Below are 24,619 nucleotides of genomic sequence, written 5' to 3' on the forward strand. Positions count from 1 at the left end.
CACAGCAGAAAACACGCTGATCCTCACTCCCAATAACATCACATGTTAGCAGAGGACACTATGTTCAGTTGCCAGATTTTGTCATGCCTCAAGTGACTCTTGAGTTTCCAATTTGATTTTCCTGCCAGCTTTTCATGATCCAACCTGTTCCAACGACCTGGGTTACGTTACCCGCCCCAATCCCCTGTTCAGCTCCCGGGCATAGCAGGTATCACTTTGAACACTTGCCTTTTCAACCACAGCTTGTGCAGCTAAGGTGACTCTGGAACCCACAAACTCTCTTGGGGTTTGTCTTGCTTATCTGCTAGCTCAATAAACTCAGCCCTGGGCAAACAATTTTAAGAGGTGCATCCAGGATCTGATTAAGACCATGAGGCTCATTCATGCTACTTATAGTCCTCTTTCTTGCAGTTCTAGTTCCATCCAGTTCATCATGGGCTCCTGTGTGGCATGCGCCCTGCTTATGGCTGACTCCTGAGTCTGACTCCTAATCTTAACTTTGACCAAGGAGCCCATTCACAGGTATCTGGCAATTTGGTTGCGACTCACAGTTAGTCCCTGGGCACATTAGGTAAAATGATGCTGGTCACTGTGAGGAGAAAATGACTGGATCAAGGGGCAGAATGTGTATTTAGGGTAAATCTGAATGCCTGAGCATGTCAACACACGTGTGAAATATGTCGGAGGTTGTGTGTTTGTGGATATACTGGGATGAAGGAGATGTGGACTCCAGTCACTCAAGCTCTCACCTCAATGATATAGTCCTTCCCATCTTTGCTGTGGACAGCTTTGACAGCACAAATGTCAAGACCTCCAAACATCTCAGCGCAGGAGTCCGCCCAGAGTCTGTACCTGCAGAAAGCACACAGACACATGGCTGGGAAATTATCTGGCTGTGCAAGGATTAAAATAAGGACTTCACCCTAGTAGGGTGCCAACTTTCTCAGCCTCCCACCAAATATAGGCACCTTACCCTCTGCTTCTAGAAGTGCATAGAAATTTAGAACCCTCTTCACTGCAACTCCAAGTTATCATGATGAGACAGCCCCTCCCTCGACCCTACAGGAAATGGAGCAAATAGGAGGTCTTGCATGATGAAAGTCTACCTTTTCCTTCATTCTACATCAACTCCCTACTACTACTTATATCTCCTTGAACCACATGACACCATTTCTTTCCCTCATTAGTATTTTTACTCATCAAATCTCCCTCACTTAGGTATCACGTAGCCAAGCTGTGAATGTTTAGTTCATTTAATCTCTCCTTAAAAGTCAGTCCCTGCAATTTTTATTGCTCTCTCCTGAATTCTCTCCACTATGTTGACAACTTTCTGATGCTGAGATGCCCAGTTGGCACGTTCTAGGTGTGGAGAGCCAGAGTGGAGCTCTGTAGTGAGTGGCTATTACCTCTCTGTTCTGTGCCATGATGTCTCTGAATATACAGCCCCAATCTGCACAGGCTTTTTTATTTGTTTCCTCCACATCACCACACTCCACACTGTTCCCAATCACCCCAATATCCATTTAATATTACTGCTTTTCTAGTATTTCCCTCGTGTTGAATATCTGCTGCTATGTCAGAGTGAGAGCCAGAGGCACTATATAATAGGAGCCCCTTCTTCCAGCTGTCCTCGCACTGGAACATGAGCTGGCAGGAACAGAAGATCATGTATGATGGGGTGCCCCCTCAGCTGTCCATGCACTGGAAGAGGAGCAGGAATGACAAGAGATGCATTATGATGGTGACCACACTCCCCCAGCTGTCCCTACATTGGGACAGGAGAGGGGATGAGCTTTGCTGGTTTTCTTTCTGTGCAGCTGTGCTGCGGTCCTGACCATATCAATAAAAATAATCTCAAAGCAGAAGATCTGCAAGCCGGATTCTCACACAGGGTGCCAACTGAAACAGGAGAACACTGAGGATCTCAAAGCTATCTATGCTGTCCTAATGGGGAAGGAAAAAAGAACTGTTCTGGCCACACACAAAGAGCAGCCAGAGCTCCTCTAGCTTGATCTTCATGATCAAACAATGAACCTGCAAGAACACAAGACCGTGTATGGATGGGGCAAGAAAATAGCTTATACAACTAATAAATCCTTCGTTGCCAGTCTGTTCCTCAATGAAGAGACAAAGCACAGCCACACGGACCCTTAGAGGAAGCAATAGGAGGCACTTCAGCCCCTGTCAGCTGCAAAGTTATGAAACTTGTAAAGTGACAATAAATTCACTCCAGTAAGCAGGTTCTTTCCCACACTGGGTTTGTGTGGAGGAGGAGAGCACCAGGAATGCACTGTTTACACTGGAGATGAACCCTGTGAATCAAGCAGGTTGCCCATGCTAATGCACCAAGCACTGCAAGGCCCATTCATGGGCAGCTGTGATGAACTGGATGCTGGTCATGTACCATAGGGCAGCTTCTCAGGAACCACGTACAGTCTGGAGGGAGGCTCAGGGGTGTGTGGGGTTCAAAATCCAGGCTACGACACAAATGAAATGGAGCTGGTCATCTCACCAGGTTTCCTAATGGATAGTCATCCATATCAACCACCCATTCTCCTGAGAGGCAGAATTTTCAGCTTTTGCTCAAGACATGCCCAGGAGTGGACTAGCACAGGCTGCTTCTGGTGAGCATTGAGATGTATAGGAACAGCCATGCGGTGGGCCAGGGTAGGAACAGCAGAGGTGCTGCAGGTCAAAATTAAGCACAGCGGCAGAAATGTATATACTCATGCATGTGTATGTGGGAGGTTTACATTTGCACTCAATTTGTCATCATGATGTCTGGATTTAGCCAGCACTATCAATGCCTTATTTTTGCCCCAGTTCAGCAAAGCATTTCAGCACATTTAACTTTAAGCACGCATTTTCTTTTTTGAAAACCCCTTCTTTTCCTTACCTCTCTGTCATTGCGACCTGCTCCAACATGGCAGAACCTGTGTTTGCCTTCCAGTTTCCAGAGATGGACGTCCTCCTGGGAAAACAAACCAATCACTGGATGAAAAACCAACTCCTCAAAAGACGTAGTTTTCATTTCACACCTGACCCACTGTGTATATGGGGAACCTGGGTGATTCAACAGGGTGTCCTTTCCAACTCCTACAGCACACAGTGTTCTCAACAAATTCTGATCATCCAGTAAATGAAAGACTCAACCTAGGAGCAAGGATATGAGGACTTTGATGCCCTGAAAAGTAGAAATGACTGTAAATCGTCTCTGGGATAATTAACCTTATGCTCTGCACTGTAGAATCCAAGCCTCACTAGAGGTATAATAATTCTCTGGCGAATATGTGACTGAAAGCTACAAAAAAGTCAGACATGAAATACTGGATCTCTCTGAGGATGGCTTCTATTGTAGTGGTAGCCTGGAAAGTCTGATGTGGCTTGCATGCTCTGGGACCCACCCACTAACTTCTCCCAAAGGTTTTTTAGCGGTTGTAAAATGGTCCAAATCGCCTTCACTGTAACTGGCTGTTAATGTCAACAGAAGATGCTGCTGCTGGCAAATCCTGAGCTCTATATTTGTCTGTCAAGTGCTGGGTTAGTTCATTTCTTTGCACTTAAGAAGAAGGCAGACTTCATCCAGCCTGTAACAATAGCACCTCGTGCTATAATTCTGCCAGATCTCATAAATTACATTGGGTTACACTGATGGGTTACACCCATAGAACATCCAACATGGTGATTCAGTGGATGGTACTCTTTTTCCTGAGCCGGTACTGATCCAGTGTAGCAGCATGGTGTTGGGAGATGCTGACTGCTGCTGACAATCTTTTCATTGAAATGCAGAAGAGAAGTCCTGATAATTGTTGGTCATTAAAGATCACATGGCACTTTTCACAAGAGCAGAGGTGTCAACCATGGTGTCCTGCCTAAATTCAAACATTTTGCCCACTTAAAATTTCCCCAGAAATGTTTCAAATAGACATGGTCTCCTTCTTAATTTTCTGCTCTAACTTAATATGTACTGTTGCTGCAAACTATTAAAGGGCTCCTGTGATCCATCTCAGAAGAGGATGAAATGATTCCTGAGTATGGTTTAGACTAGTATCTGGAGAGGAAAGTGCTGTATTAGTTATCAGATATTATCATCACATACTCTACTATTATTTTTCACACATGTAAACCCTCTGTCCTATTATCATTCACTTTCCTGTCCTATTCTCTTAGCAACATAATCCTCCTTCTTTGATGTTTCTGACTAGTCTCTGAACCTTTTCCATTACCTATGGACAGTGTTCAACTCTGAGTCTCTCTTTCCTTCTGTCTCCCTAAATTATCCTCCTTCCTGGGATTGTGTTTCCCAGCTCTTTATTTGTAATATGTGGATTCAGAAAATTGCCATGTAGTGGCTGATGGCATCCAAAATCTCATCAATGATGAGAACTCCCAGACTCAGATTAGTCACACAACAATGGAATATCAGCATTGAAAAGATGTATTTGGAATATGGAATATAAACCGCCATATACCTCATCAAAGAAACAGATATACTACTTGTGTAGATGGGGGAGCTCCCAAGATTGCAGGTTGGCTGCAGCAGTTGGTTTATCTAGTTTGTTTATTTGAGCCAATCCAATGCTCTAGTCCAGATAATTTATGCAGAACATCGCAAAAGTTTCTGTCAAATATAAAATGCATCCAAACCATTGTAAAAAGAGACTTTCTCAAAAGCCGTCCGGACCATTAACATAATCTCCACCAAACCTTCACCAAATCCTCTCCCTTCCCAGAATGGGAGAACAAGTGAGTCTTGCAGCACGGCATTGAATTAAGGCTTTGGCAAACCCAGGTGGAAAGTGAATTTGAGAGCCAAGGACCCCTCATTGAGAAGGTCCTGCTACCACACCTCTACTATTTATACCAGAGGCTCTTAGCTTGAATGCCTTCAATGACCCTAACTGCCATGGCGGTCAAACAAATAAACAGGTGGTTTCTCAAACAAAAGGGACCCAAGACCATGTAGGGCTTTATAAATCAAGCCCAACACCTTCAACTTCACCTGCAAATGAACTAGTAGACAGTGCAGATCATGAAGCACTGGTGTAATATGTTCACTGCATGAACCACCACTTGGTAACTGGGCCATTCCATTCTATAGTAGCTCAGTTTCTGGAGGATTGCAAGCTGTGGCCCCACGCAGAGTGCATGGCCATCATCCAACTACAAGGGGACAAAGGCATGAACATCAGGTGTGAGGGCTAAAAGAAAAGGATACACAACTCTCTTGTTAAGTGCAGAGTGCCAAGGGTCTTCTTGGCCACTGCTGCTACCAACCTGGGGAACTCAGAAGCAGATGGCCAATGTGGTTGAACGTGGACCTCAAGCTGCAAGCCTTAAAAAACATGGCAAACAACCTGCTCCATTGGTTGGGAGGCTGATATAATTTCTGCCACGTCTTTCAGTTGTTTTCCTTGATGTACAATTATTATTTGAGTCTTACCTTGCTCATCAGCATTATGAGGTCACCCAAATCCATTCAGTGGAATTATAGGCATGTGCCACCTGGCTACTTATCTGTTGTTTTCAGGGTGGCTTCAGTTACAGTTATGTAGATGTTCACCATCAGTGTAAATCTGAAGTAACTCCACCCAAGTCAATGGGACTCTGAACTTAGTCTCTTAGAGTGGGTTGGAAAGCAGTGCACTTGCATCTGGTGTGGAGAGGGGTGAGATAGTCACCCTGTTACATCCTCCCTCTGTCAGACACTGGGCGCAGAGCAGACAAATTCTGGAGAGAACTGTGTACACGGTCCTCTGTCAGGAGGAAGTGGGCTTCTGAGTTTTTGCATCTGTGGGAGGTGCTATGAAAACACTGGGCCTGACTCCATCACACTCAGACCAAGAGAGTCCTCTCTCTGCCTGATGCTACAGCAGATGCTGTTATTCTCAGATTTAAAGGCCAAGATGTTTCAGACAGTCTAGTGATTTTGGATGCCTTCATTTTTCAGCATCCAACTTGAAACACTTTCAAGGGGCCTGATTGTCAGTGGCTGGATGCCCTCACCTCTCTCATATGACATACAATGGACTTGTTTATCCCATAGAAAAAGTCCATTTTCAGTCTGGCGCTGGGATAAACTCCATTACCAGATACCTTTCATAAGAAACAATCAGTAACAGAGACTGGCTATACAGATATCCCAAACTCATTTCCAGCAATGGCTCCATGAATAGGACAAAGGAACTTTTGTAGCAAACAATTGATTCAATGAATTTGGCCTTTTTCTCTCTTCATGAACTGGCTTTGATTTTCACTGATTTCTTCACTATTTGTAACTGACAAATGTTTCATGGGAAACAATTTCATTTAGCAAACAATTACTTGCAAATGTGGGACTGGCTAATAGTGTGATTACTCCCTTGTTAGATAAGGTAGGTCAGTGGGTTAGGGAATTTTAAAGGACATTTTAAACCTTCTCTGTTCTGAGTCATTTGAGTCAGACTTTTCCTGAGACATCACCGATAGAAAAATTAGGTGATTGTAGAATTATAGACTGGGTCAGATTTAAAACTAATTTTCTTTCATTGTGTTCCGACAAAGTAAATGTGTGTCCCATGAAGTCCTAGTCATGAAGAGTGTGGCCAGATCTCTGATTTATTTAATTGCCTCTATGCTAGGACACTGGCAAGGGATTTTGGGCAATTCTAGTTGCAAAGTAAGTGTGCACATACATTTGTCTGTCTCATTTAATTGCATTAGCACCAGGGTCTGGCCTGGGGTTTTGGGAACACAGATCTAAGACTAACAATAATGCTGGTGAAAAGTTCCAGAGGGGTAGCCGTGTTAGTCTGTATACAGCAAAAACAACAGGAGTCCTGTAGCATTTTAAAGACTAACAAATTTAATTTATGCAGGCATAATCTGATGAAGTGGGTTGCAGCCCACAAAAAGCTTATGTCTGCAGAAATTAAATTTGTTAGTCTTTAAAGTGCTACAGGACTCCCGTTGTTTTTAATAATGCTGGTGTTAAGTAATGTATGACAATGTTTCATCTACCTGCTGACCTTAAGTGCATGCTGTCAGACACATCTACTTATCTAGAGCTCTGCATCTGGATAAGGGCTGGTACTTCTGGATTAGCCAGATTATTTGGCTTTTCTCACTCAGTTGGTTTGGGGTGAGGAGAAATGAAGTGTTTTATTTATTCATATGACTGCATTTGTAATTGGTGTCAGACGCTACTAGAAGTTGGGATAGGTGCTTTTTAATTTCTGCTGGGCATATAGTCAATATACTAATCTCCACTTTTCTGACCCTTATCGCTATTCCTACAGTCACTGTCACAAACAGATTAGCAGTTGTGATGTACGTACACGGATTTAGTTGGGAAGGGAGCCAAAAATGGAATGGAACTTGGTCACGCTTCTCTTCATTCTGGAGTTGCAGCTGGGGAAACTACACTCCCGGCATGTAATGCTCTGTGTTGATCTAAACAGCATCTGCAGTCCCCACTACCCTTCATGCCCATATTAACCCCTCCAATTTGAGATGTCAGCTCCCACCTCTGGCTGGTCCATGATACCAGCCTCCTTTGCCCACTTGTTAATTATTGAAACAAGCACCTTTGTGCTTTTTCCCATGCTGCCCCACACACATGAGAGGAGCTGCAAAACACCTGCAAAACTAATACATTATCCACCTTCTGAGCCCTCCTCCAAACTCTCCTTTACCATGATGCCTACAAAAAACTTACCACTGGCTAGGCAGCTGATGTGCTGAGCTCACTGCCCATCATGCTGACCAGTATTACTCACTGTTTCTTTGTACTCCTCCATCAGTCCATCTGTACCCACTTGCTGTCTCTTGTCTTATACTTAGATTGCAAGCTCTCGGGCACAGGCTGTCTTTTTGTTCTATGTTTGTACAGTGCCTAGTACAATGGGGTTCTGAAGGTCTATGACTAGGGCTTCTAGGCATTACCGCAGTACAGATAATAATAATAAATAAAAATAATCTAGCATCACACCATTTCCATGGCAGGTTCTTACTGTGCTGGCATTACCTAATTGCAGTGTCATGAGTAATTTCCTGTATAAGAGGGTTAAAGGAGAGGTTAGTTGTGGGTCAGTTACTCTGTAAAACTCCATGGGTTGGCTCTGGCTTGTGCCAAAATAGAGCATGCAAAGATGTAACTTAGGCCACCCCTTTGTTTTTAATATTTCACTTGGAACTGAAAGATTGTGGTTACTGTTCCCACTAGAGGGTGCTGAGAGACGGAGGATTTGTCTAAATGGTCAAGAGAGAAGGGACCTTTTAGAAAGCAAGTTACTGCAATGATAGAGGAGTAAAGCTTATCTCATGGTACCCGTTCAAGGCTGAGCTTGAAGACAGGTAGAGATAGATTTACAGCCTGGGAACAAGGCACTGATGGTGAGTCATGGAGGAGCTATCTTTAGGCAGAGGAATCAGAATGGGGAAGAGGTGAAAGTTCACCAGGGCCGCGCTTCAAGAAACTTACATCAGCCACCTATTTCTGACCAAGACAGACATAAATGAAATCACATTCATAAAAACGTCTCTCCTATTACAGCCCCCTTCTATCCACCAGCCCAGCCACAGACACCGCACACTCACATGTAAGCTTTGTAATTGTTGCCGATTTTCTGGATTCGGATGTCGTACTTGGAGTCGATGAACACCTCAGTAGTGGCATAGGTTTTTGCCATGGCTACCACGCTGGCCATGTCCTGGAAGTCATACTGGTTCTCAACTTTTACCTTCCATTGCCGAAATCCAGCCAAAGAGCGGCAAGCACGAAGGAAACAGGAATATATGTGAGGCGGGGTCATCTCAGTGGATAAATAGTAGAGCACAATGACAGTTAAACAATATGGGGAGTGGGATTGAAGCATGGACTCCCTCCTTGATGTACAAGCCCTGAGGGATCAGTTAATGAGAACATATACCTATGACCCAAGGGTCCCATGGGGCTTTCCCCAAAAGGCTTCATGGGAGTTACACAGCTGAATTGCTCTGAAAAAGCATTTGTTATATATTTGCAGCATAACTTAATTCCAAACATATCAATTACTCTTGCTCTATTATTTACCACTAAACGTCCGAGGAAAAAAGGATATCAGGCATGACCAGGAAATAGTCATTTATACCAAAAAATAAAGAAGCAAGAATTTTCGTTTCTTTTTTTTTCCCTTGGGCAGGAGTTCGGGAGGGGAGAGGGGGGAAGGAGTGGGGAGGATGCCTGGTCTCAAGATTCCTGGCAGTTCACATTGTCCTTATCTAGCTTCATGCTAAGGTATGGCATAGGACTCCAGGCTGGAACAAGAGCCCCATGAGGATGATGTTCCTAGAGGAGACCACGTACTGCAGGCAGTGCAAGCCTGAGGTCATGGAAGCGTGTGTGGGGGAGGCTGATTAAAGCTGTAGAGGGAGTGGGATGGCGTGATGCTCAGGGGTTCGAGGTCTATACCCAAAGAGCTGCAAATTTCCTGGGAAACTCGCTTTTCACAGTGTTATATTTATTTACTGGAAATACATTGAATCTTTCAAAAAAGAAATGCTGGAAAAAGAAAGCCCTAAGCACAGAGGATGATCAGCTTTCTGCCAAGAGCTACTGAGAAGGTGACAGAAAAAAAGAAAAAATCCTGAAGTCTCCTCTCCCAATACTGCAAAAAACCAACCAACCAATGAACATACCCTGGACAATGTCACTATCCTTATGTCACCAAACATGACTTTTAGTAATGTGTGCTGGCAAAAATCTACTCTGGTGCATCAGAGAAGCCTGGCCAATGGCAATGTCCCCAGTGGTAGTGCATGGAGAGGGATGGTTTAATTCAAACAGGCCTACAGTATAGGATAAGGGGCAATAAGTGATTTTCATTGTGTATAGTTATTTATTTGTATTGTGACAGCATCTAGAGGCCTCAGTCAAAGATTGGGACCCCATTGTGCCAGGCACTGTACAAACATGGAACAAAAAGATGGTCCCTGCCTTGAAGAGTTTACAAACTAAATCAATATATGTGTGAAAAGGGGGATGAAAGAGCCACAAGTCTATGTGAATCAGTCTGAAGGAGACATATGTAGTGGTGGTTGGTGTCTCTTTGTAAAGAATGAACAAGTTACTCTAAATTTATTTGGGGTTGGTCCTGCTTTGAGCAGGGGATTGGACTAGCTGACCTCCTGAGGTCCCTTCCAAGCCTAATCTTCTATGATAAACGTCTATCTAAAATCATGGAAAGGCAGCAACCACCTTGAGTATGTAAGTAGAACAATAATGACAAGTTTGTTGCTAACCCGCAACTGGTGTGTTATTTTATTTATATCGGAGTTAGTAAGTTCCAAACAGAAACCAAAAATGCAGTCACATTCTGGCTTAGAAGTTCTCTCTTACCTTGGTGAGGCACAGATCTAGCTAATTCTTGAGTATCGGAAGAGCCAAGGTGAAGGTGAATTGCAAAACTGCTTTTGCCCTCGACTATTTCTATATAAATTATTTAAAATGCTGTCGTCCAACGATGCTAGCTCCTAACTTCCATTGCTTTGCTCAGTGCTGATTATCCTCTTTTCCCTTTGCTGGGTGGAGGAGAAGCTGCAATTTTGTGACATCACTATTTATGTCCTCCAGAGAAAGAGAGCGAAGTGAGGACACAATAATCAGGCAGAATTAAAAATAAAAATGCACATAGCCATCTTTATCCATCATAAAGGAGGGACAGACTTTCTTTGTGCCTTGTAATTCACCTTTAAGTCTGAGCTGGGCTGAACAAATGTCTCAACTGCTCCCCAGAGCATTGGAAAACAAGGGTGAGGTTGTGATGTATGTGCTGAATACAGCTATAGTGAAGTATGATCTGGAGAGGAAAGTACTCTGATTATAGAGGAGTAGAACTCAGTTTTGAGAAATGGTCACGGCCCCTCAGGGAAACTAGAAGACATTTTGTTGGTGTTCAATATTTTTACACAGATAACACTGGAACCTGGACAAATTGTTTAAAATTAATTAGTCCCATGCTGCTGAGATGCTCTTGGGAGGAACCACACTGGGCAGGCAATGCACTATATTACCACATATTCTCCTGGACCCTTTGGCAATGGGAAAATACTGATAGGAAATAGACAATAAAAAAGGCCATTATATAATGACCTATTTGAAGCAGGGACTCTAAGGGGATCGAAAACAAACTATGCTTGGTGGTATAGATGGTTTCTCTGTGCCCAAACTGAAATGATTGTATTTACAGCCAGGTAATGTTTGCCACAGAAGTGGAAAAGAAGGCCTTGCTTCTTTTGACAGCTAGATTCAGGCTACGTGCCTCTCACTTCTCCCAACCACCTGGACTTTTACTCAGAAATCTGGGATGCAGCAGAAAAGGGATGAAATATCTTCATGTTGTGGAAGATGGAAGCACATGACTCCAGAAGGTGATTTTACAAAGGACAACAGAATATTCATTCATCTCATTGGTTGAACAGAAGAATACATAGGATTTTGAACAGGAACCCAAATGAATGAACTAAACAACAACAGACAAATAAGAATCCTCTTACGATGCTGCACAAGGACAGGTTTGCTATCCTCCCAGGGCATGAGTCACTTAGGCTGATCCTTTTCAGAGGTTACAGGAAACCATCTCCCCAGATGGCTGTCCTTCCTGAGCCAACCCTTGGATTCAATTAACCTTCCTGTGGAATTCTTGGGGCTTTTATAGATAATTGAGCTCCCAGAATCCCCCTTTTAAGCAGCCAGGTGCCTTATTTCCCAACAGGCACAAAATCAAAATCATCCCCACCAAAGAAAAACCTTATTTTGTCAATTGTCTGATCCAGCCAAGGTTACCTCAATAGAATATTCTGGCTCAGGATGAAGTTTGTTTAATCCAGGTATAATTATTACCATGAAAACAGGTTAACAGTTTACAGTCTAATTAGATTGATTTTCCTGTCTTATCTATCAGTTCACTATTTTATTAACTTCCTTCTTTTACATATTTTATATTTGTTTTGTCTCCTCTTGCAACTTTTTTATATGTCACTATTAAATCCAAATAAAGTAGCCATTATTTTAAAGACAGAAAGTTTGGATCCCAGTTCAGCGAGCATGGATGCATTGTAGCATTGGGGTGATGGTGTAGGAATGCATCAGTAATGAGCCAAACACACTCAGGAGGAATACTTGACATTCCACTTAGTAGTAGCTTTTAAAATGTTGTTATGAGTTGAACAAAAAAAAGAGAGTGTGAAAAAAGAAAAGAAGCTGGAAAAAAAAATTAACAGGAGCCATTTTTCTTTTCTCTTCTGCATATTAGGAAGGATAATCCCAGCGCCCCTTATGTTGTGTAAATAAGTGCAAACACTAAGTGCAAACACAGTCCCCTGACTCCAGTCTATTTGCTAAGCTATGCTGGCTGTTTGGTCAGTAATAGATTCATTCTAAAGTCATCAACTGCTATTTGCTATAGAGTTTTGCTTACTTTTTGTGAAGAGATCTGGCCAGGGATGTTGACAAATGTCTTTTCTGAGTGAGAAGGCTCCTTGCTGAGGTCTGAAGATTCCCTGAATCAAGTCCTTTTCTTGCACTGGTATAACTTAGAACTGATGCTGTTATGTTGCTGTAGTGAACTGGCGAGCTCAGTGGGACCTTTGAGGATATATACCCAAAGTAGCCTTTGGACAGGGACTACATCTTCATAGTTCATTAATTAAACTCTTTATCGGCCATTGCAACCTGATCTGAGGCTATTATTCCCTTTCCACTACATACTGAGGGCTTGTCTACATGGGGACACTCAGTAAAATTAATCTGAATTAACTAAAGATGTACATTTGAAGTAGATTAGTTAAACCCCTGCATTAAACCTGTGTGTGGACATTCTCATTCAGAATTAAAGTGGCTGTAATTCAGTTTAGTTTAATTCACTTCCACAGTGAATTGGAGTAAAAGACCCCGTATCATCCTGGAACCTAGACCTCCCTTCTAATGGTGTGTCTGTCTACACTGCAATTAGACACCCGCAGCTGGCCCATGCCATCTGACTCAGGCTTGCGGGTGTCAGGCTAAGGAACTGTTTAACTGCAGTGTAGACGTTCTGGCTTGGGCTATAGCCTGAACTCTGGGACCCTCCCACTGTGCAGGGTCCCAGAGCTCAGGCTCCAACCTGAGACCAAATATCTACAGTGTAATTAAACAGCCCCTTAGCCCAAGTCAGCTGGCATGGACCAGCTGCAGGTTTTTAATTGCAGTGTAGACATACCCTGTGAAGCTACATCCCTTGTACTAACAGAGAAATGTAAATGTAACTTCCTGCAAGGCAGGATTTCAGATTATCTTGGAAGCCTAAAAAATCAACTGTGTATTTCAATCAAAGTTTGGGCACCCAGCCACTTTATGGCATCAAAGATTCAGAACACATGTTCTTGCAACGAGGGGCATTGACAGGAAATTCCGATCTCTCCACTTCTCAGCTCCGATTTCTAGGGGTAGTGTTGCATTATTCCCATTGCCACGCTTATATTTCCTAAGTATGCATGGACTCCGGAGCCTCAGGGTCATCACATCTTCTATTGTCTCCAATCTGATCACTGCAGACACCCACTCATGTTCCTCTTCCACTTTCACTAATCATGTGGCAACACAAACAATCTGTCAGCCTGTTACATAATTATAGTAGTCCTTTACAGGAGATGGCTGCATTAGCTTTATCTCTGTATGTGACCCAAACTTAACTCTGCTCCACACTTCAGACCCACTTTCTATTATAGATGAAGCAGTTATCTGTATCCATGTTAAGTTTAGAGTAGGGTTCAGATGCAAGATATGAGTTCAAGGCCGAACTGGCAAGGAGTTGGGTTTGATGGCACTCAAATGTGCAGCAATGGACTTGTAAGAAATTGACTGACAGATATGATAGACATCTTATGAGCTGTTCTCATGAGATTTCCACTCCAAATGGTCGAAGTCACACAGCATCAACAGAGCTTGTGATCTTTCCTCCATCTCAAATGGCAAACATCTCACAAGCTTAGCTGTTCTTAAAAGGTTTGTGCAGTATTGGGACAACTGACTCACAAGAATGGCTATTCTTACAAAATGTCCTCAAGACTTCTCTCCATAAATTCCCTTCCCTTTTCAGACAGTCATGGATCTAACCATCACATTAAACTTGGAACTGTCTTGCACATTTGCTGGGGTTACCTCAAAATATTATTGATTATTATTATTAATGATAAAATTACCTTGAATTTTCCAAGTGCCCTCCATCTCAGGATCATAAAGTGCTTTACAGTCAATAATGAATTAGGCTTCACAGCTTCCCTCACAGCACCTCTAACTGAGGGCCAACCTTAGCCACAGGTTCCAGCAGTCCCAAATGCAGGCTGTGGGTGTTGGATCGGACACTGCTCTCCGGGTCCAGCAAAAGGCACCAGACCCATGTTTGAAAACTGGGATGCTCCTGCTATTTTCAAGATGGGTGGTATCTCCTGGTTCATAAGTCAGAGAGACTGCAGTGACTGGGCTGCTTTGTTGTGAATGTTACACATTAAATCATTATTTGTCCCCCGTGTAGGAAAATATTTGTCCCTTGACAAGCCAAGGCAGCTTTTGCCCTTTTCCCTTCCTCTTTAATACACTGGATTTTCAAAGCTCTCGCTTTTAGAACATTCTATTTCCAGTCCCGGGAGAGACAAGGTGACGAGTCAACCTCCCTGATAAAAGGCCTGTGGTATTTTTACATTGCAGAGTGGCTCTGTTTAGTTTGTGCTATATTTAAACAAAAAAAAAAAAAGAAATCCTTCCCATCCAGTAAGAGAAAAATAACTCTGACCATATTATTATGAACAACAAGTTTTTCTTCTGCGATGCAATAATTTAATCTGAGCTGAGGTCTGTGTTGGGAAGATGTTTTCATAATTAAGGAGCTGTCGTTGATCTGAAGCAGCTCTTAAACTGGTCTAATTAGAGAGGTCTAAAAATAAAATAAGAGTAACTATATATACATACATACATACATACATACATATATATATATATATATATGAAAGCCCTGTAAATATGTGCTTTTTCTCCTCTGTACAGATAGATTTGGCACTTGTCTCCTTCACATGGTCTGATCAGGGAGAGGAGAAGAGGCTCTTTGGTGAATTTGCAGTGCTGGGCTCTATTCCTGCGGCATTTCAGAGTTATCATAGAATCATAGAATATTAGAGTTGGAAGGGACCTCAGGAGGTCATCTAGTCCAACCCCCTGCTCAAAGCAGGACTAACCTCAGCTATATCATCCCAACCAGGGCTTTGTCAAGCCTCAGCTTAAAAACCTCTAAGGATGGAGATTCCACCACCTCCCTAGGTAACCCATTCCAGTGCTTCACCACCCTCCTAGTAAATAACTTTTTCCTAATGTCCAACCTAGACCTCCCCAACTGCAACTTGAGACCGTTGCTCCTTGTTCTGTCATCTGCCACCACCGAGAACAGCCTAGCCCCATCCTCCCTGGAACCCCCTTCCAGGTAGTTAAAGGCCGCTATCAAATCCCCCCTCACTCTTCTCTTTTGCAGACTAAACAAGCCCAGTTCCCTCAGCCTCTCCTCATAAGTCCTGTGCTCCAACCCCCTAATCATTTTGGTTGCCCTCCGCTGCACTCTCTCTAACTTGTCCACATCCTTTTGTAGTGGGGGGCCCAAAACTGGACACAATATTCTAAATGCGGCCTCACCAATGCCGAATAGAGGGGAATAATCACTTCCCGTGACCTGCTGGCAATGCCCCTCCTAATGCAGCCCAATATGCCATTAGCCTTCTTGACAACCAGGGCACACTGCTGACTCATATCCAGCTTTTTATCCACTGTTACCCCCAGGTCCTTTTCTGCAGAGCTGCTGCCCAGCTCGTTGGTCCCCAGTCTATAGCTGTGCATGGGATTCTTCCTTCCTAAGTGGATGACTCTGCACTTGTCCTTGTTGAACCTCATTAGATTTCTTTTGGCCCAATCCTCCAGTTTGTTTAGGTCACTCTGTATCCTATCCCTACCCTCCAGGGTATCTACCACTCCCCCCAGCTTAGTGTCGTCCGCAAACTTGCTGAGGGTACAATCTACCCCATCCTCCAGATCATTAATAAAGATGTTGAACAAAACCGGCCCCAGGACCGACCCCTGGGGAACTCCGCTTGTGACCGGTTGCCAGCTAGACATGGAGCCATTGATCACCACTCGTTGAGCCCTATGCTCTAGCCAGTTCTCTATCCATTTTATAGTCCATTCATCCAACCCATACTTCTTTAACTTGCTGATAAGAATACTGTGTGAGACAGTATCAAAAGCTTTGCTAAAGTCAAGGTATATCACATCCACCGCCTTCCCTACATCCACAGAGCCAGTCACCTCATCATAGAAAGCAATCAGGTTGGTCAGGCATGACTTTCCCTTAGTGAATCCGTGTTGACTGTTCCTGATCACCTTCCTCTCCTCCAAGTGCCTTAAAATGGATTCCTTAAGGACCTGCTCCATGATTTTTCCAGGGATTGAGGTGAGGCTGACCGGTCTGTAGTTCCCTGGATCCTCTTTCCTGCCTTTTTATGGTACCACACAACTGGTATTCACACACTCAGTGCTTTACCCTTCCAAACAGGCTCAGGGATAGAGTCATGTGAAGAAAGAAAGAAAGAAGGGATGCCTCTTCTCACCGTCCCTCGCTTCTCAAGAGTGACCCTGGTCCATATCAAGGTGGGGCTGCAGTTGGCTAAGACTGCATCATACCCTGAATTGACAGATGCCTCCATTTTTAACTGAGTGCCCATTGGTTTGATTCTATTCTTCAGAAGAGCTCTCCAGTTAGGGAGGGTCCATCCATGGCTATTTGGAAGAATCCTCTGATATTGTTGATCCTTTGTCCACCTAAATGGAGCACGAGAGAGGTTCCTCTTCAATAATTCAATTGAAAACATTAGATGTTGTCTAAGCAATTAACATTTTTGACACGGCAGTTATACAAGCAGCACATAGAATCCCTTGGTGTAAGCTTAGTATGCCAGCTGGATGTGAGAGGTAGGCAGCTGCCCATGAGGTGAAGATGGTGGCCTCATTTTTTGAGGAGGCACATGAGGCAGTTACAGTAATGGTGCATGTGCGTGTCTGTATTATAGATGGTGGGTTTGATTGGGTGTACTTTGTCTCTCTTAGTGAAGAGCGCTCCCCTTCTCTGCCTGAGCCATTTGGGAGTTTCTTGTTCTTGGATTTGTTAATGGAAACTTCAAATGATGTTTTATTTCAGGTCTTCCTCTCCACTCTGATTTTACACACAGTGTGTCATTTCTTGGTGAGTCTTGCTATCACTGAGCTTATGAAGTCTTCCATTTTGATCATGAATGCTGGCTGCTCCTCCACAGAGATGCCAATGGATCTCATTCTTTACGAGTCCTATTTTAGTTATTTTTTTATTTTAAATTTTGGGGCTAGCTCCCTCCCACTTTGCTTAAAAATATTGTGGGTGAAGTTAGGGCTCATGAAAATGAAGGACACATGAATGTGAAGGACTGGTTGTTATATAATGCTCATTCCCATGTTTTATAATACAATAAATATTTAGAATTTATACAGCACTTTATATGTTCAGAGGGATTTACAAATACTAACCAATTAACCCTTACGTCGTCAATGTCTGGTAAGCATTGTTCTTTCTTTCTTTCTTTCTTTCTTTCTTTCTCTCTCTCTTTCTTTTTTTTAATAAAACAGATGGAGAAACTGAAGAGAGGTGAAATGACTTGCTCAAGGCCACATTGAGAATCAGTAGCTGAAGTCTCTGGGGCAGGGACCGTCTTTTTGTTCTATGTTTGTATAGCAACTAGCGCAATGGGCCCTGGTGCTCCTACACCCTACCGCAGTACAAATAAGCAAGAAATCTGGACTGACTCTCTACCCTTTGCTCATTTTTTTAAATCCATAGTGCCTTCCATTACCGACGACATTTTAGCACTTTTCAAACGTAATGATTTTCTCAACTATTTCTCTTGGTTGTGAGAAAGGTCACCTTTAACTGTGGGTACAGTGCTGGCTACACTGAAGCCCTCTGCTATAGTAACTGTTTTTAATGCTAGCACAATCACTTATCCATGATTGGGACTCCCAGGAATCATGGAAATACTAATAAATAATATGTTTGCTAGTAGTTTTATTTCTTTGGCCTTTAGTTTCTCCAGCACTTTTGCTCAAATACCAGCCACCAGGTGATTTACTTGTGTAAATTAATGTCTTGAGTTGCTCAAAAACCTCTTTCAAAACAAAACCAAAGTTCAGTCTCTGACAGTGCCTACACTTCACTACTAAGGAGCATCCTCAGAACTGTTACCTCACTGTATCATCTCCTGGGAGTGAAGACCAATGCGCAGAAATCATTTCGCTCCCTGCAATCTCCTTCTCCTCTATGATTGCTTCTTTTACACTATGGTGGTCAAAATGACTCCTGACTCTCCTGCAAGCTTCCCACTTCTGAGTTACTTGTAAGAATGTTTGATTATTATAACATGTTCATCAAATGTCTCCTTAGCTCTGTTAATCTCCATTTTTTTTACTTCCTTTCTGGCAGCCTCACCGAGACTGTATTACCATAGCTTTAAAGGATCCCTTTTTTGGTCAAAGCCTTTGCTGTTTAAACATGCTAGGTTTCTATTTTCTCTTTACCTTCTCTCTTCCTTTTTTTGTTCTGGAAATTCTGTGACTTTAATAAGGCTGATTCAACTAATTTGAATTTTCCTTCAGGCTGCTTCTAGCTGGAGAAGGACCCAAATAGAACCCAAGGATCAAATACCCCAGAACTTGGGTGGTATTCAAAATCTGTTGCAAGTGGTCCCTAACTTCATAATGGGCTAATCTAACAGTTTTGGGATGTTTCATATCATCCCACTTCCACTGAGACGATCTCCATTTGTAATTAATTTTTATATAACCCCCTGTGCTATTGCATATGGTTTCGCACTGACATGTTATTTGGTAAACCTCTTCTATTATAACCAGCAATGGCACAAAACAAAGATCTGAGGCCTGATACAGCTGACTCATGCTAAACTTACTGCTGGGAATACTGTGGCATTCTGGGACACATCATTCATATGATTCTAAATGATTCTTCACCCATCTCATTTGCCAGCTTTGGCTTCTTCCAGCATAAGTGTGACACATTTATGACCCACATTACAGATGTGATAGAACAGCAATGAGGGGAGCCCAGGGGTGCAGTTCACCTGAGATACTCACCCTGCCCAAGGGAGCTAGAAACCTTTGCTTTGGTGAAAAGTAACATGTACATCTGTCTTCTGGTTTGCTCTGATTGGATTTCCCTGGCCTAATAGCTCAAAAGTCTATATTCAGTGGTTCCACCCACAGCCAACACTACACTGGTTATTGCATTACAGCTTGGTACAGCCTCACAGCTGTGTTGGTTTAAAATACAGAGCTATACTAATTTAATTTAGTTTTCCTGTTTATTTAAATATTTATTCTTTGATGCTCAAGTCCACTGTAGCAGTTGCCTACAGACTGTAGTCAGCTTCCTCTTTGGCAACTACAGATGGAGCATTTGGGCCACTGAAAAATGATAAGGAGTTTCTGTATGAAAGACAGGAACCTAGAGAAGAATTTTGTTTCCTGGGCCCCGGCCTGCAAGCTGTACTAAGCCTGGCTCTTGCAGAGTTTTCTGTTCAGGCAAAAAGGTGATACTGAGGGGGAAAAGGCCTGTTTCTCCTAGTGAAAAACTTAAGCAAGGATATTTCTAATGAATCCCCAGCTTTTACTGGGATCCAAAGAAAAAACAGGAGAGATGGTAACTCCCCCAATTTTGAACAAATTAGGTTCTGGATACAAGTAGGTTGCCCTGATATAATAGTATATGTGACTGAGGGTGACTATGGAAGATACACTCACACTGCATGCTGTGTTTGATTAAAAGTGTTGCTGCCACCCTCCCCTCTCAAAGAACAGAGGTTGCTAATTCACTAAAAGATCCCAGGGAGCCTGGGAAAAACAAACAGGTCCTTTTGGGCAGGGAACAGTTGTTCAGGATTCCTCCCTTGGCAGGCAACTAGTCAGTCTGCTTGCCTCCTGTGTAAGTGCCAACCACACTGTCTAGTTTGCTTTTAGTGGGGAGGGAAATAACTGAAGGGCTTCCATTGGGTAGAGTCAAATAATAACAGGGTCAAGAAGATCAGTGTCACATCTCCCCCTTTTGCAAAGGGGCAATGGGACATTGTGAGCTTCCTCAGGCACAGGCTAACAGCACTTTGCAGGTGCTTAATAAAGAATGATATTTCCCTTTTCAGAAAGCACAAAAATGACTAGCCTTTTGGCTCCAGGCCAGCTAACTCTGACTGCTTTCTAACAGTGTGTACACATACACACTCCACCCCCACCCACAATAGTCTCTAACCCCCTCCCCACACACACTATATATGCTTGCCTCTTGATTAGACACAGCTGAAGACCCTTTCCTCCCACACTGTCAGCTAAGGCAGCTTGGATAAGCTAAGGCAGAAGCTCTTAAATTTAACCCCTTCCCTATCCAGCTTATTACAGGTTACACATTCCTGTCACAGTGAGGATACATAAGATATATCTGTAAGTTTACATGTCTATATATAGAGATATAAAATGGGTGTGTTGTGTAAGGCTTTTCCTTACCTTCCCCATTCCAGCATGTGCATGTCCCAGCTTCACCACGACAGGGAAATTTGGGGTTGTGAGCTGAAAGACAGAAGAAGGAATCCTGTTAGTATCTCAGTGGCAGTTCTTATCACCCAGTTCTATTCTTGCTGGGAAGATGAACCACCATTTCTTAGTTAAACGAGGATGGTCCTGTAGGAAAACAGTGAACAATATCTTTTCACAGGTCTTCAAATGATTCTGAAATGGAGGCCAAGCATCGTTCCTCAACAGCAGCAACTTCAAAAACTACACATGCACTTATTCTGTGTTCTGGCCTGTCTCAGTCTCTCTCCCTCTCCTTTGTTTTGGTCCCTTACTTTTCCTGTCACTGTCCCCATTCCCTCCCTATATATACCACTTGCACCTCCAGTTTTCAGTATGGGCACACAGCATTTCAGATGTGTAAAGTGAGACTAGTGAGTTATTTTCACAAAACAAAAGCCTTCCCAACTCCTATAGTAACTGTAACTAGCAGGGCCCAAGCACAACTTTTCCAGGCCCAGTACAACTTGTATCACAGGCCCCCTTCCACACACATACTCATGGGGGTTGCAGCCTGGGCTGGGCCCCACAGGGCCTCCGGATCCCAGTAAAGTGTACTCTTTTTCCCCCTCATTTGGGGGCCCTGGCAACTAGTACCCAACAATTCTCATTCCCCAACTGCTTCCCATTTCTCCTGGCAGTGGTGGTGGCAGTGGGGGAAAGAGGGGAGGAAATGGCTGCCAACTCTTGGGTCAAACTCACAAAGACAATCTGCTAGTACAACTCTCTTGTAGTGTCTTGTCTCTCTCTCTCTTCCAAATTCACAATATCATATAATGGGGGAAGAGGGAATAAAAGAGAATGGATGAGGGCAGGGATTAAGTAATATAATACAAAAACTCACATTGTGTCCCTTCTGTCTCACAGTCTCTTGTCTATGTATTGAGTCTGCAAGCTGATCCATGCAGGCACATCCCTATGGGGCTACACTGACTTTATCAGGGCTCCTGCCCAGGTGTAAGCTTCCCTCGGTAGAGCTCTATGCATGTGTAGGTGTGCCCCTGCACAGATCAGCTGACAAGATCGGGGTCTTAGAATGTATAAGCTTTATGGCCTATTTTCTGACATGATTGTGAAGTGCTGAACATATGTATGCTATGTGACACCATAACACTGAACATTGTTTCATGTTACTCTACCTGAAGTATCTGTACATCACATTTAAACCCCGCACCATGGAGTGCATTTTTGCATCTCTCTGTGATATCATCATCTAGGCATGTAAGCCATCTGAATGCCACATCATTGCCATGCACCCCATTGTATTTTATTGTAGATTTGCCCAATTTAATAGGAGTTAGAGAATTTTGTCTTTATTTAAATGCATGAAGCAATGACCTGGATTCATTAAAGAGTTCATCAGCAGGTTTGGTAGGGCAGTGAGTTGAATTTGAACAGATAAATGGTTTTCCTATTTGCTTAAGTTGAAAATAGAGAAATAAATTGTTCTTGTGCTAATTACCAATTGTTTAAATGGACAGGAAGTTGCTATGCCCTAAATATAGAATGGGGTGTTGTCTCCATCTGTGACAGTTTTCTATAAATAAGGTTTGCAGTCTTATTGTAGTCATGTTGGTCTCAGGATATGAGAGAGACAATGTGGGTGAGTGGAAGACATTTTTTATTTGACCAACTTCTGTTGGTAAAAGAGACAAGCTTTTGAGCAACACAGAGCTCTGTGAACACCTTGCAAGTGATGATTCAAGATAAAGTGAGTAATTAACACCTCTGCAATCATAGGTCAAGGGAGGGATAGTGGGTTGCAGACTGTTGTAACATAAAACCAGTGTCACTATTGAGTCCAGGATTTTTAGCGTCTAGCAAAGTTATGAATTTAAGTTCCCAGGCTCATCTTTTGAAGGTGTTGTGCAAGTTTCGTTTGAGGTATAGAGAAATGTTTATAATAATGGTATAGTACTGTTTAGTGTGGCATAAGTGGACTCCATCTTGTTAGTTTCTTGAAGTGAGCTCTTTCCTGAAACTTGTACTATTGAACCTTAAAATATCTTGATGAATTCTTTGCGTGAGTGAGGAATGTACATGCAGGACATAGAAAGACACCAACCTAAACTGCTCTAACAACAGAAAGGGGAGTGAAGACACCAACTGCCATCCTAACCCTGAAGGCCAAAGACCCTAAAGTGCAAATTAACGACCCTAAAGTACAGAAGGAACATAGAAAGTATAGAAATAAGAGAATCATCAGGCTTTCAATTAGCTGGTGATTAACAACTATACTAAACCCAGAGGCAGCGTGACACAGCAAGGCCCATAGACTTACATGAGAGCCAGCAAGTATAAAAGATGGGTAAAAACATGGAAACTTTGGGTCTCATTCTGCAATTGTCATCTTGGAGCATCGGATTCACGTCTGACACAGGCCTGGCTCCCTCCTTGTGCCCAGCCTAGTAGGCTGGCGCGAGCAACGCATAAAAAGGATTGGTAATTATATCACACCAGCTTGCAGAACTTTATCAATGTGTGTGTGAATGTGACTGCTTTTTGATATTCTTACATGTACAATAAATGTGGCATATTGCCTTGTCCCACTGAATAAGATCCTGCTAGCCTTTTCTAAGTATAACAGTAGCCATCACAGCTGAGAACTAGGATGGTGCCCCCTCTGTCTGATGGTTTGATTACTACTAGGCAGTTTGATTTCAGGGAGTATATAGCTACCCTCACAGCAGTGGAGAGGTTATGGTGGATGTGATGTTTATTAAGGATTTCACAGTTAATTTTTTTTCCTGAAGCAATCAACATAATGATCAAGTGTCTGGTTTCATCTGTTGGAGGTGTCCAGACAGATGATTCTTTTTCCTTATGACTGTTGGTGAGGATATGGTAGTTGTGGGTGGTGTTATCTTTGTTGTGAAAGAATTCTTTGAGGTGGAGTCGACGAAAGAATTCTTCTAGTTCTCCACATGTTATTATGGTATGAGGTTCTGTGGTGGGGTAGAAGTTCAGTCCCACAAAGAGTTCAGATAAATAAATTCCAGTTAGGGGTAGTTTTGATAAGTTGATGATGTTATTGTGTCATGTAGTAGCCAAATGGTGGGCCCTTGTGTCATAGTTCTTCCTGATGGTGGTGTTTTGTGGGTTGTGGAGTTGTAATTGGTTCCACTTTTTGTTTTGGTGTTGGATGGCTGTTGTCAGGTTGTTTTGATAGGCGTTCTGAGTTTCTTGTGTTATCTTCAGATGTGTTTCCTGACTTTTTCCTTCCAGTGTGTGGAGAATGTGATGATTTCTTCTTTGAAGTGGTCCTTTCTGGAGTACGTAGGATGCAGAGATAGTTCCTCAGTTTTACTGAAATCTTTCTGCAGAGCTATTCAGCATATTTAGAGTTGTATGTAGTGGTCAGAGGATTGCAGCTGGTGAGTCCTCCAAGGATGATGTTTTGTTCATTGCATTTGCTCAAAAGATAGTTATCGCTGTTAAATTTGGCTTCCTTCTTCATGTTGTGGAGTTTCCATTTCAGATGGCAAAATTCAGTATCTTCCATTGTTGTTTGCAGTGTTGTTGCAGCCATGTTGGTTCCAGGATATGAGAGAGTTGAAGTGGTTATGTGTATGTTTATGTTATGCTTAACAATTTATTCCACCTTGGATTTAGCTGTGACATTCTTGACTACATGTCCCAGACCTGAAGAAGAGCCATCTGTAGCTTGAAAGCATGTTTCTCTCACCAACAGAAACTGGTCCCACCTTCTCTCTCTTCTATAAATAATGAAATTCAGTAATTATCACTTTATTTACCTGCTTATGTAAGGGGTTTTGTGTGTGTGTGTGTGTGTGTGTGTGAATGCAGTGTGCTCTGGAACATCTCACTTCTCTCTCGAGTGACTCCTGGCTGCATGCACAAAGCAGCTTCTCTAGGCTCTAGAGGAAGACACACTCAGTCCCTACTGGCCAGAAAGAGCAAATC

At 42.9% G+C, this 24,619-nt stretch overlaps 1 protein-coding gene across 1 annotated transcript in view; it reads right to left on the minus strand.

Moving 5' to 3' along the window:
• Positions 1 to 24,619, minus strand: part of SYN3 (synapsin III) — a 299,108-nt gene that overhangs the window by 13,780 nt on the left and 260,709 nt on the right. The window contains exons 9-12 of the mRNA XM_067559393.1: positions 20,630 to 20,692; positions 8,578 to 8,720; positions 2,897 to 2,971; positions 750 to 852 (exon numbers count right to left, since the gene is read on the minus strand). Of these exons, the coding sequence (XP_067415494.1) occupies positions 750 to 852; positions 2,897 to 2,971; positions 8,578 to 8,720; positions 20,630 to 20,692 (384 nt within the window). The remainder of the gene's footprint in view (positions 1 to 749; positions 853 to 2,896; positions 2,972 to 8,577; positions 8,721 to 20,629; positions 20,693 to 24,619) is intronic.

This window comes from Emydura macquarii, unplaced genomic scaffold (genome assembly GCF_026122565.2).
Source record: "Emydura macquarii macquarii isolate MOO-44397 ecotype Brisbane River unplaced genomic scaffold, CSIRO-AGI_Emac_v2 contig_2205, whole genome shotgun sequence".
In the NCBI taxonomy this organism is placed as follows: domain Eukaryota; kingdom Metazoa; phylum Chordata; order Testudines; family Chelidae; genus Emydura; species Emydura macquarii.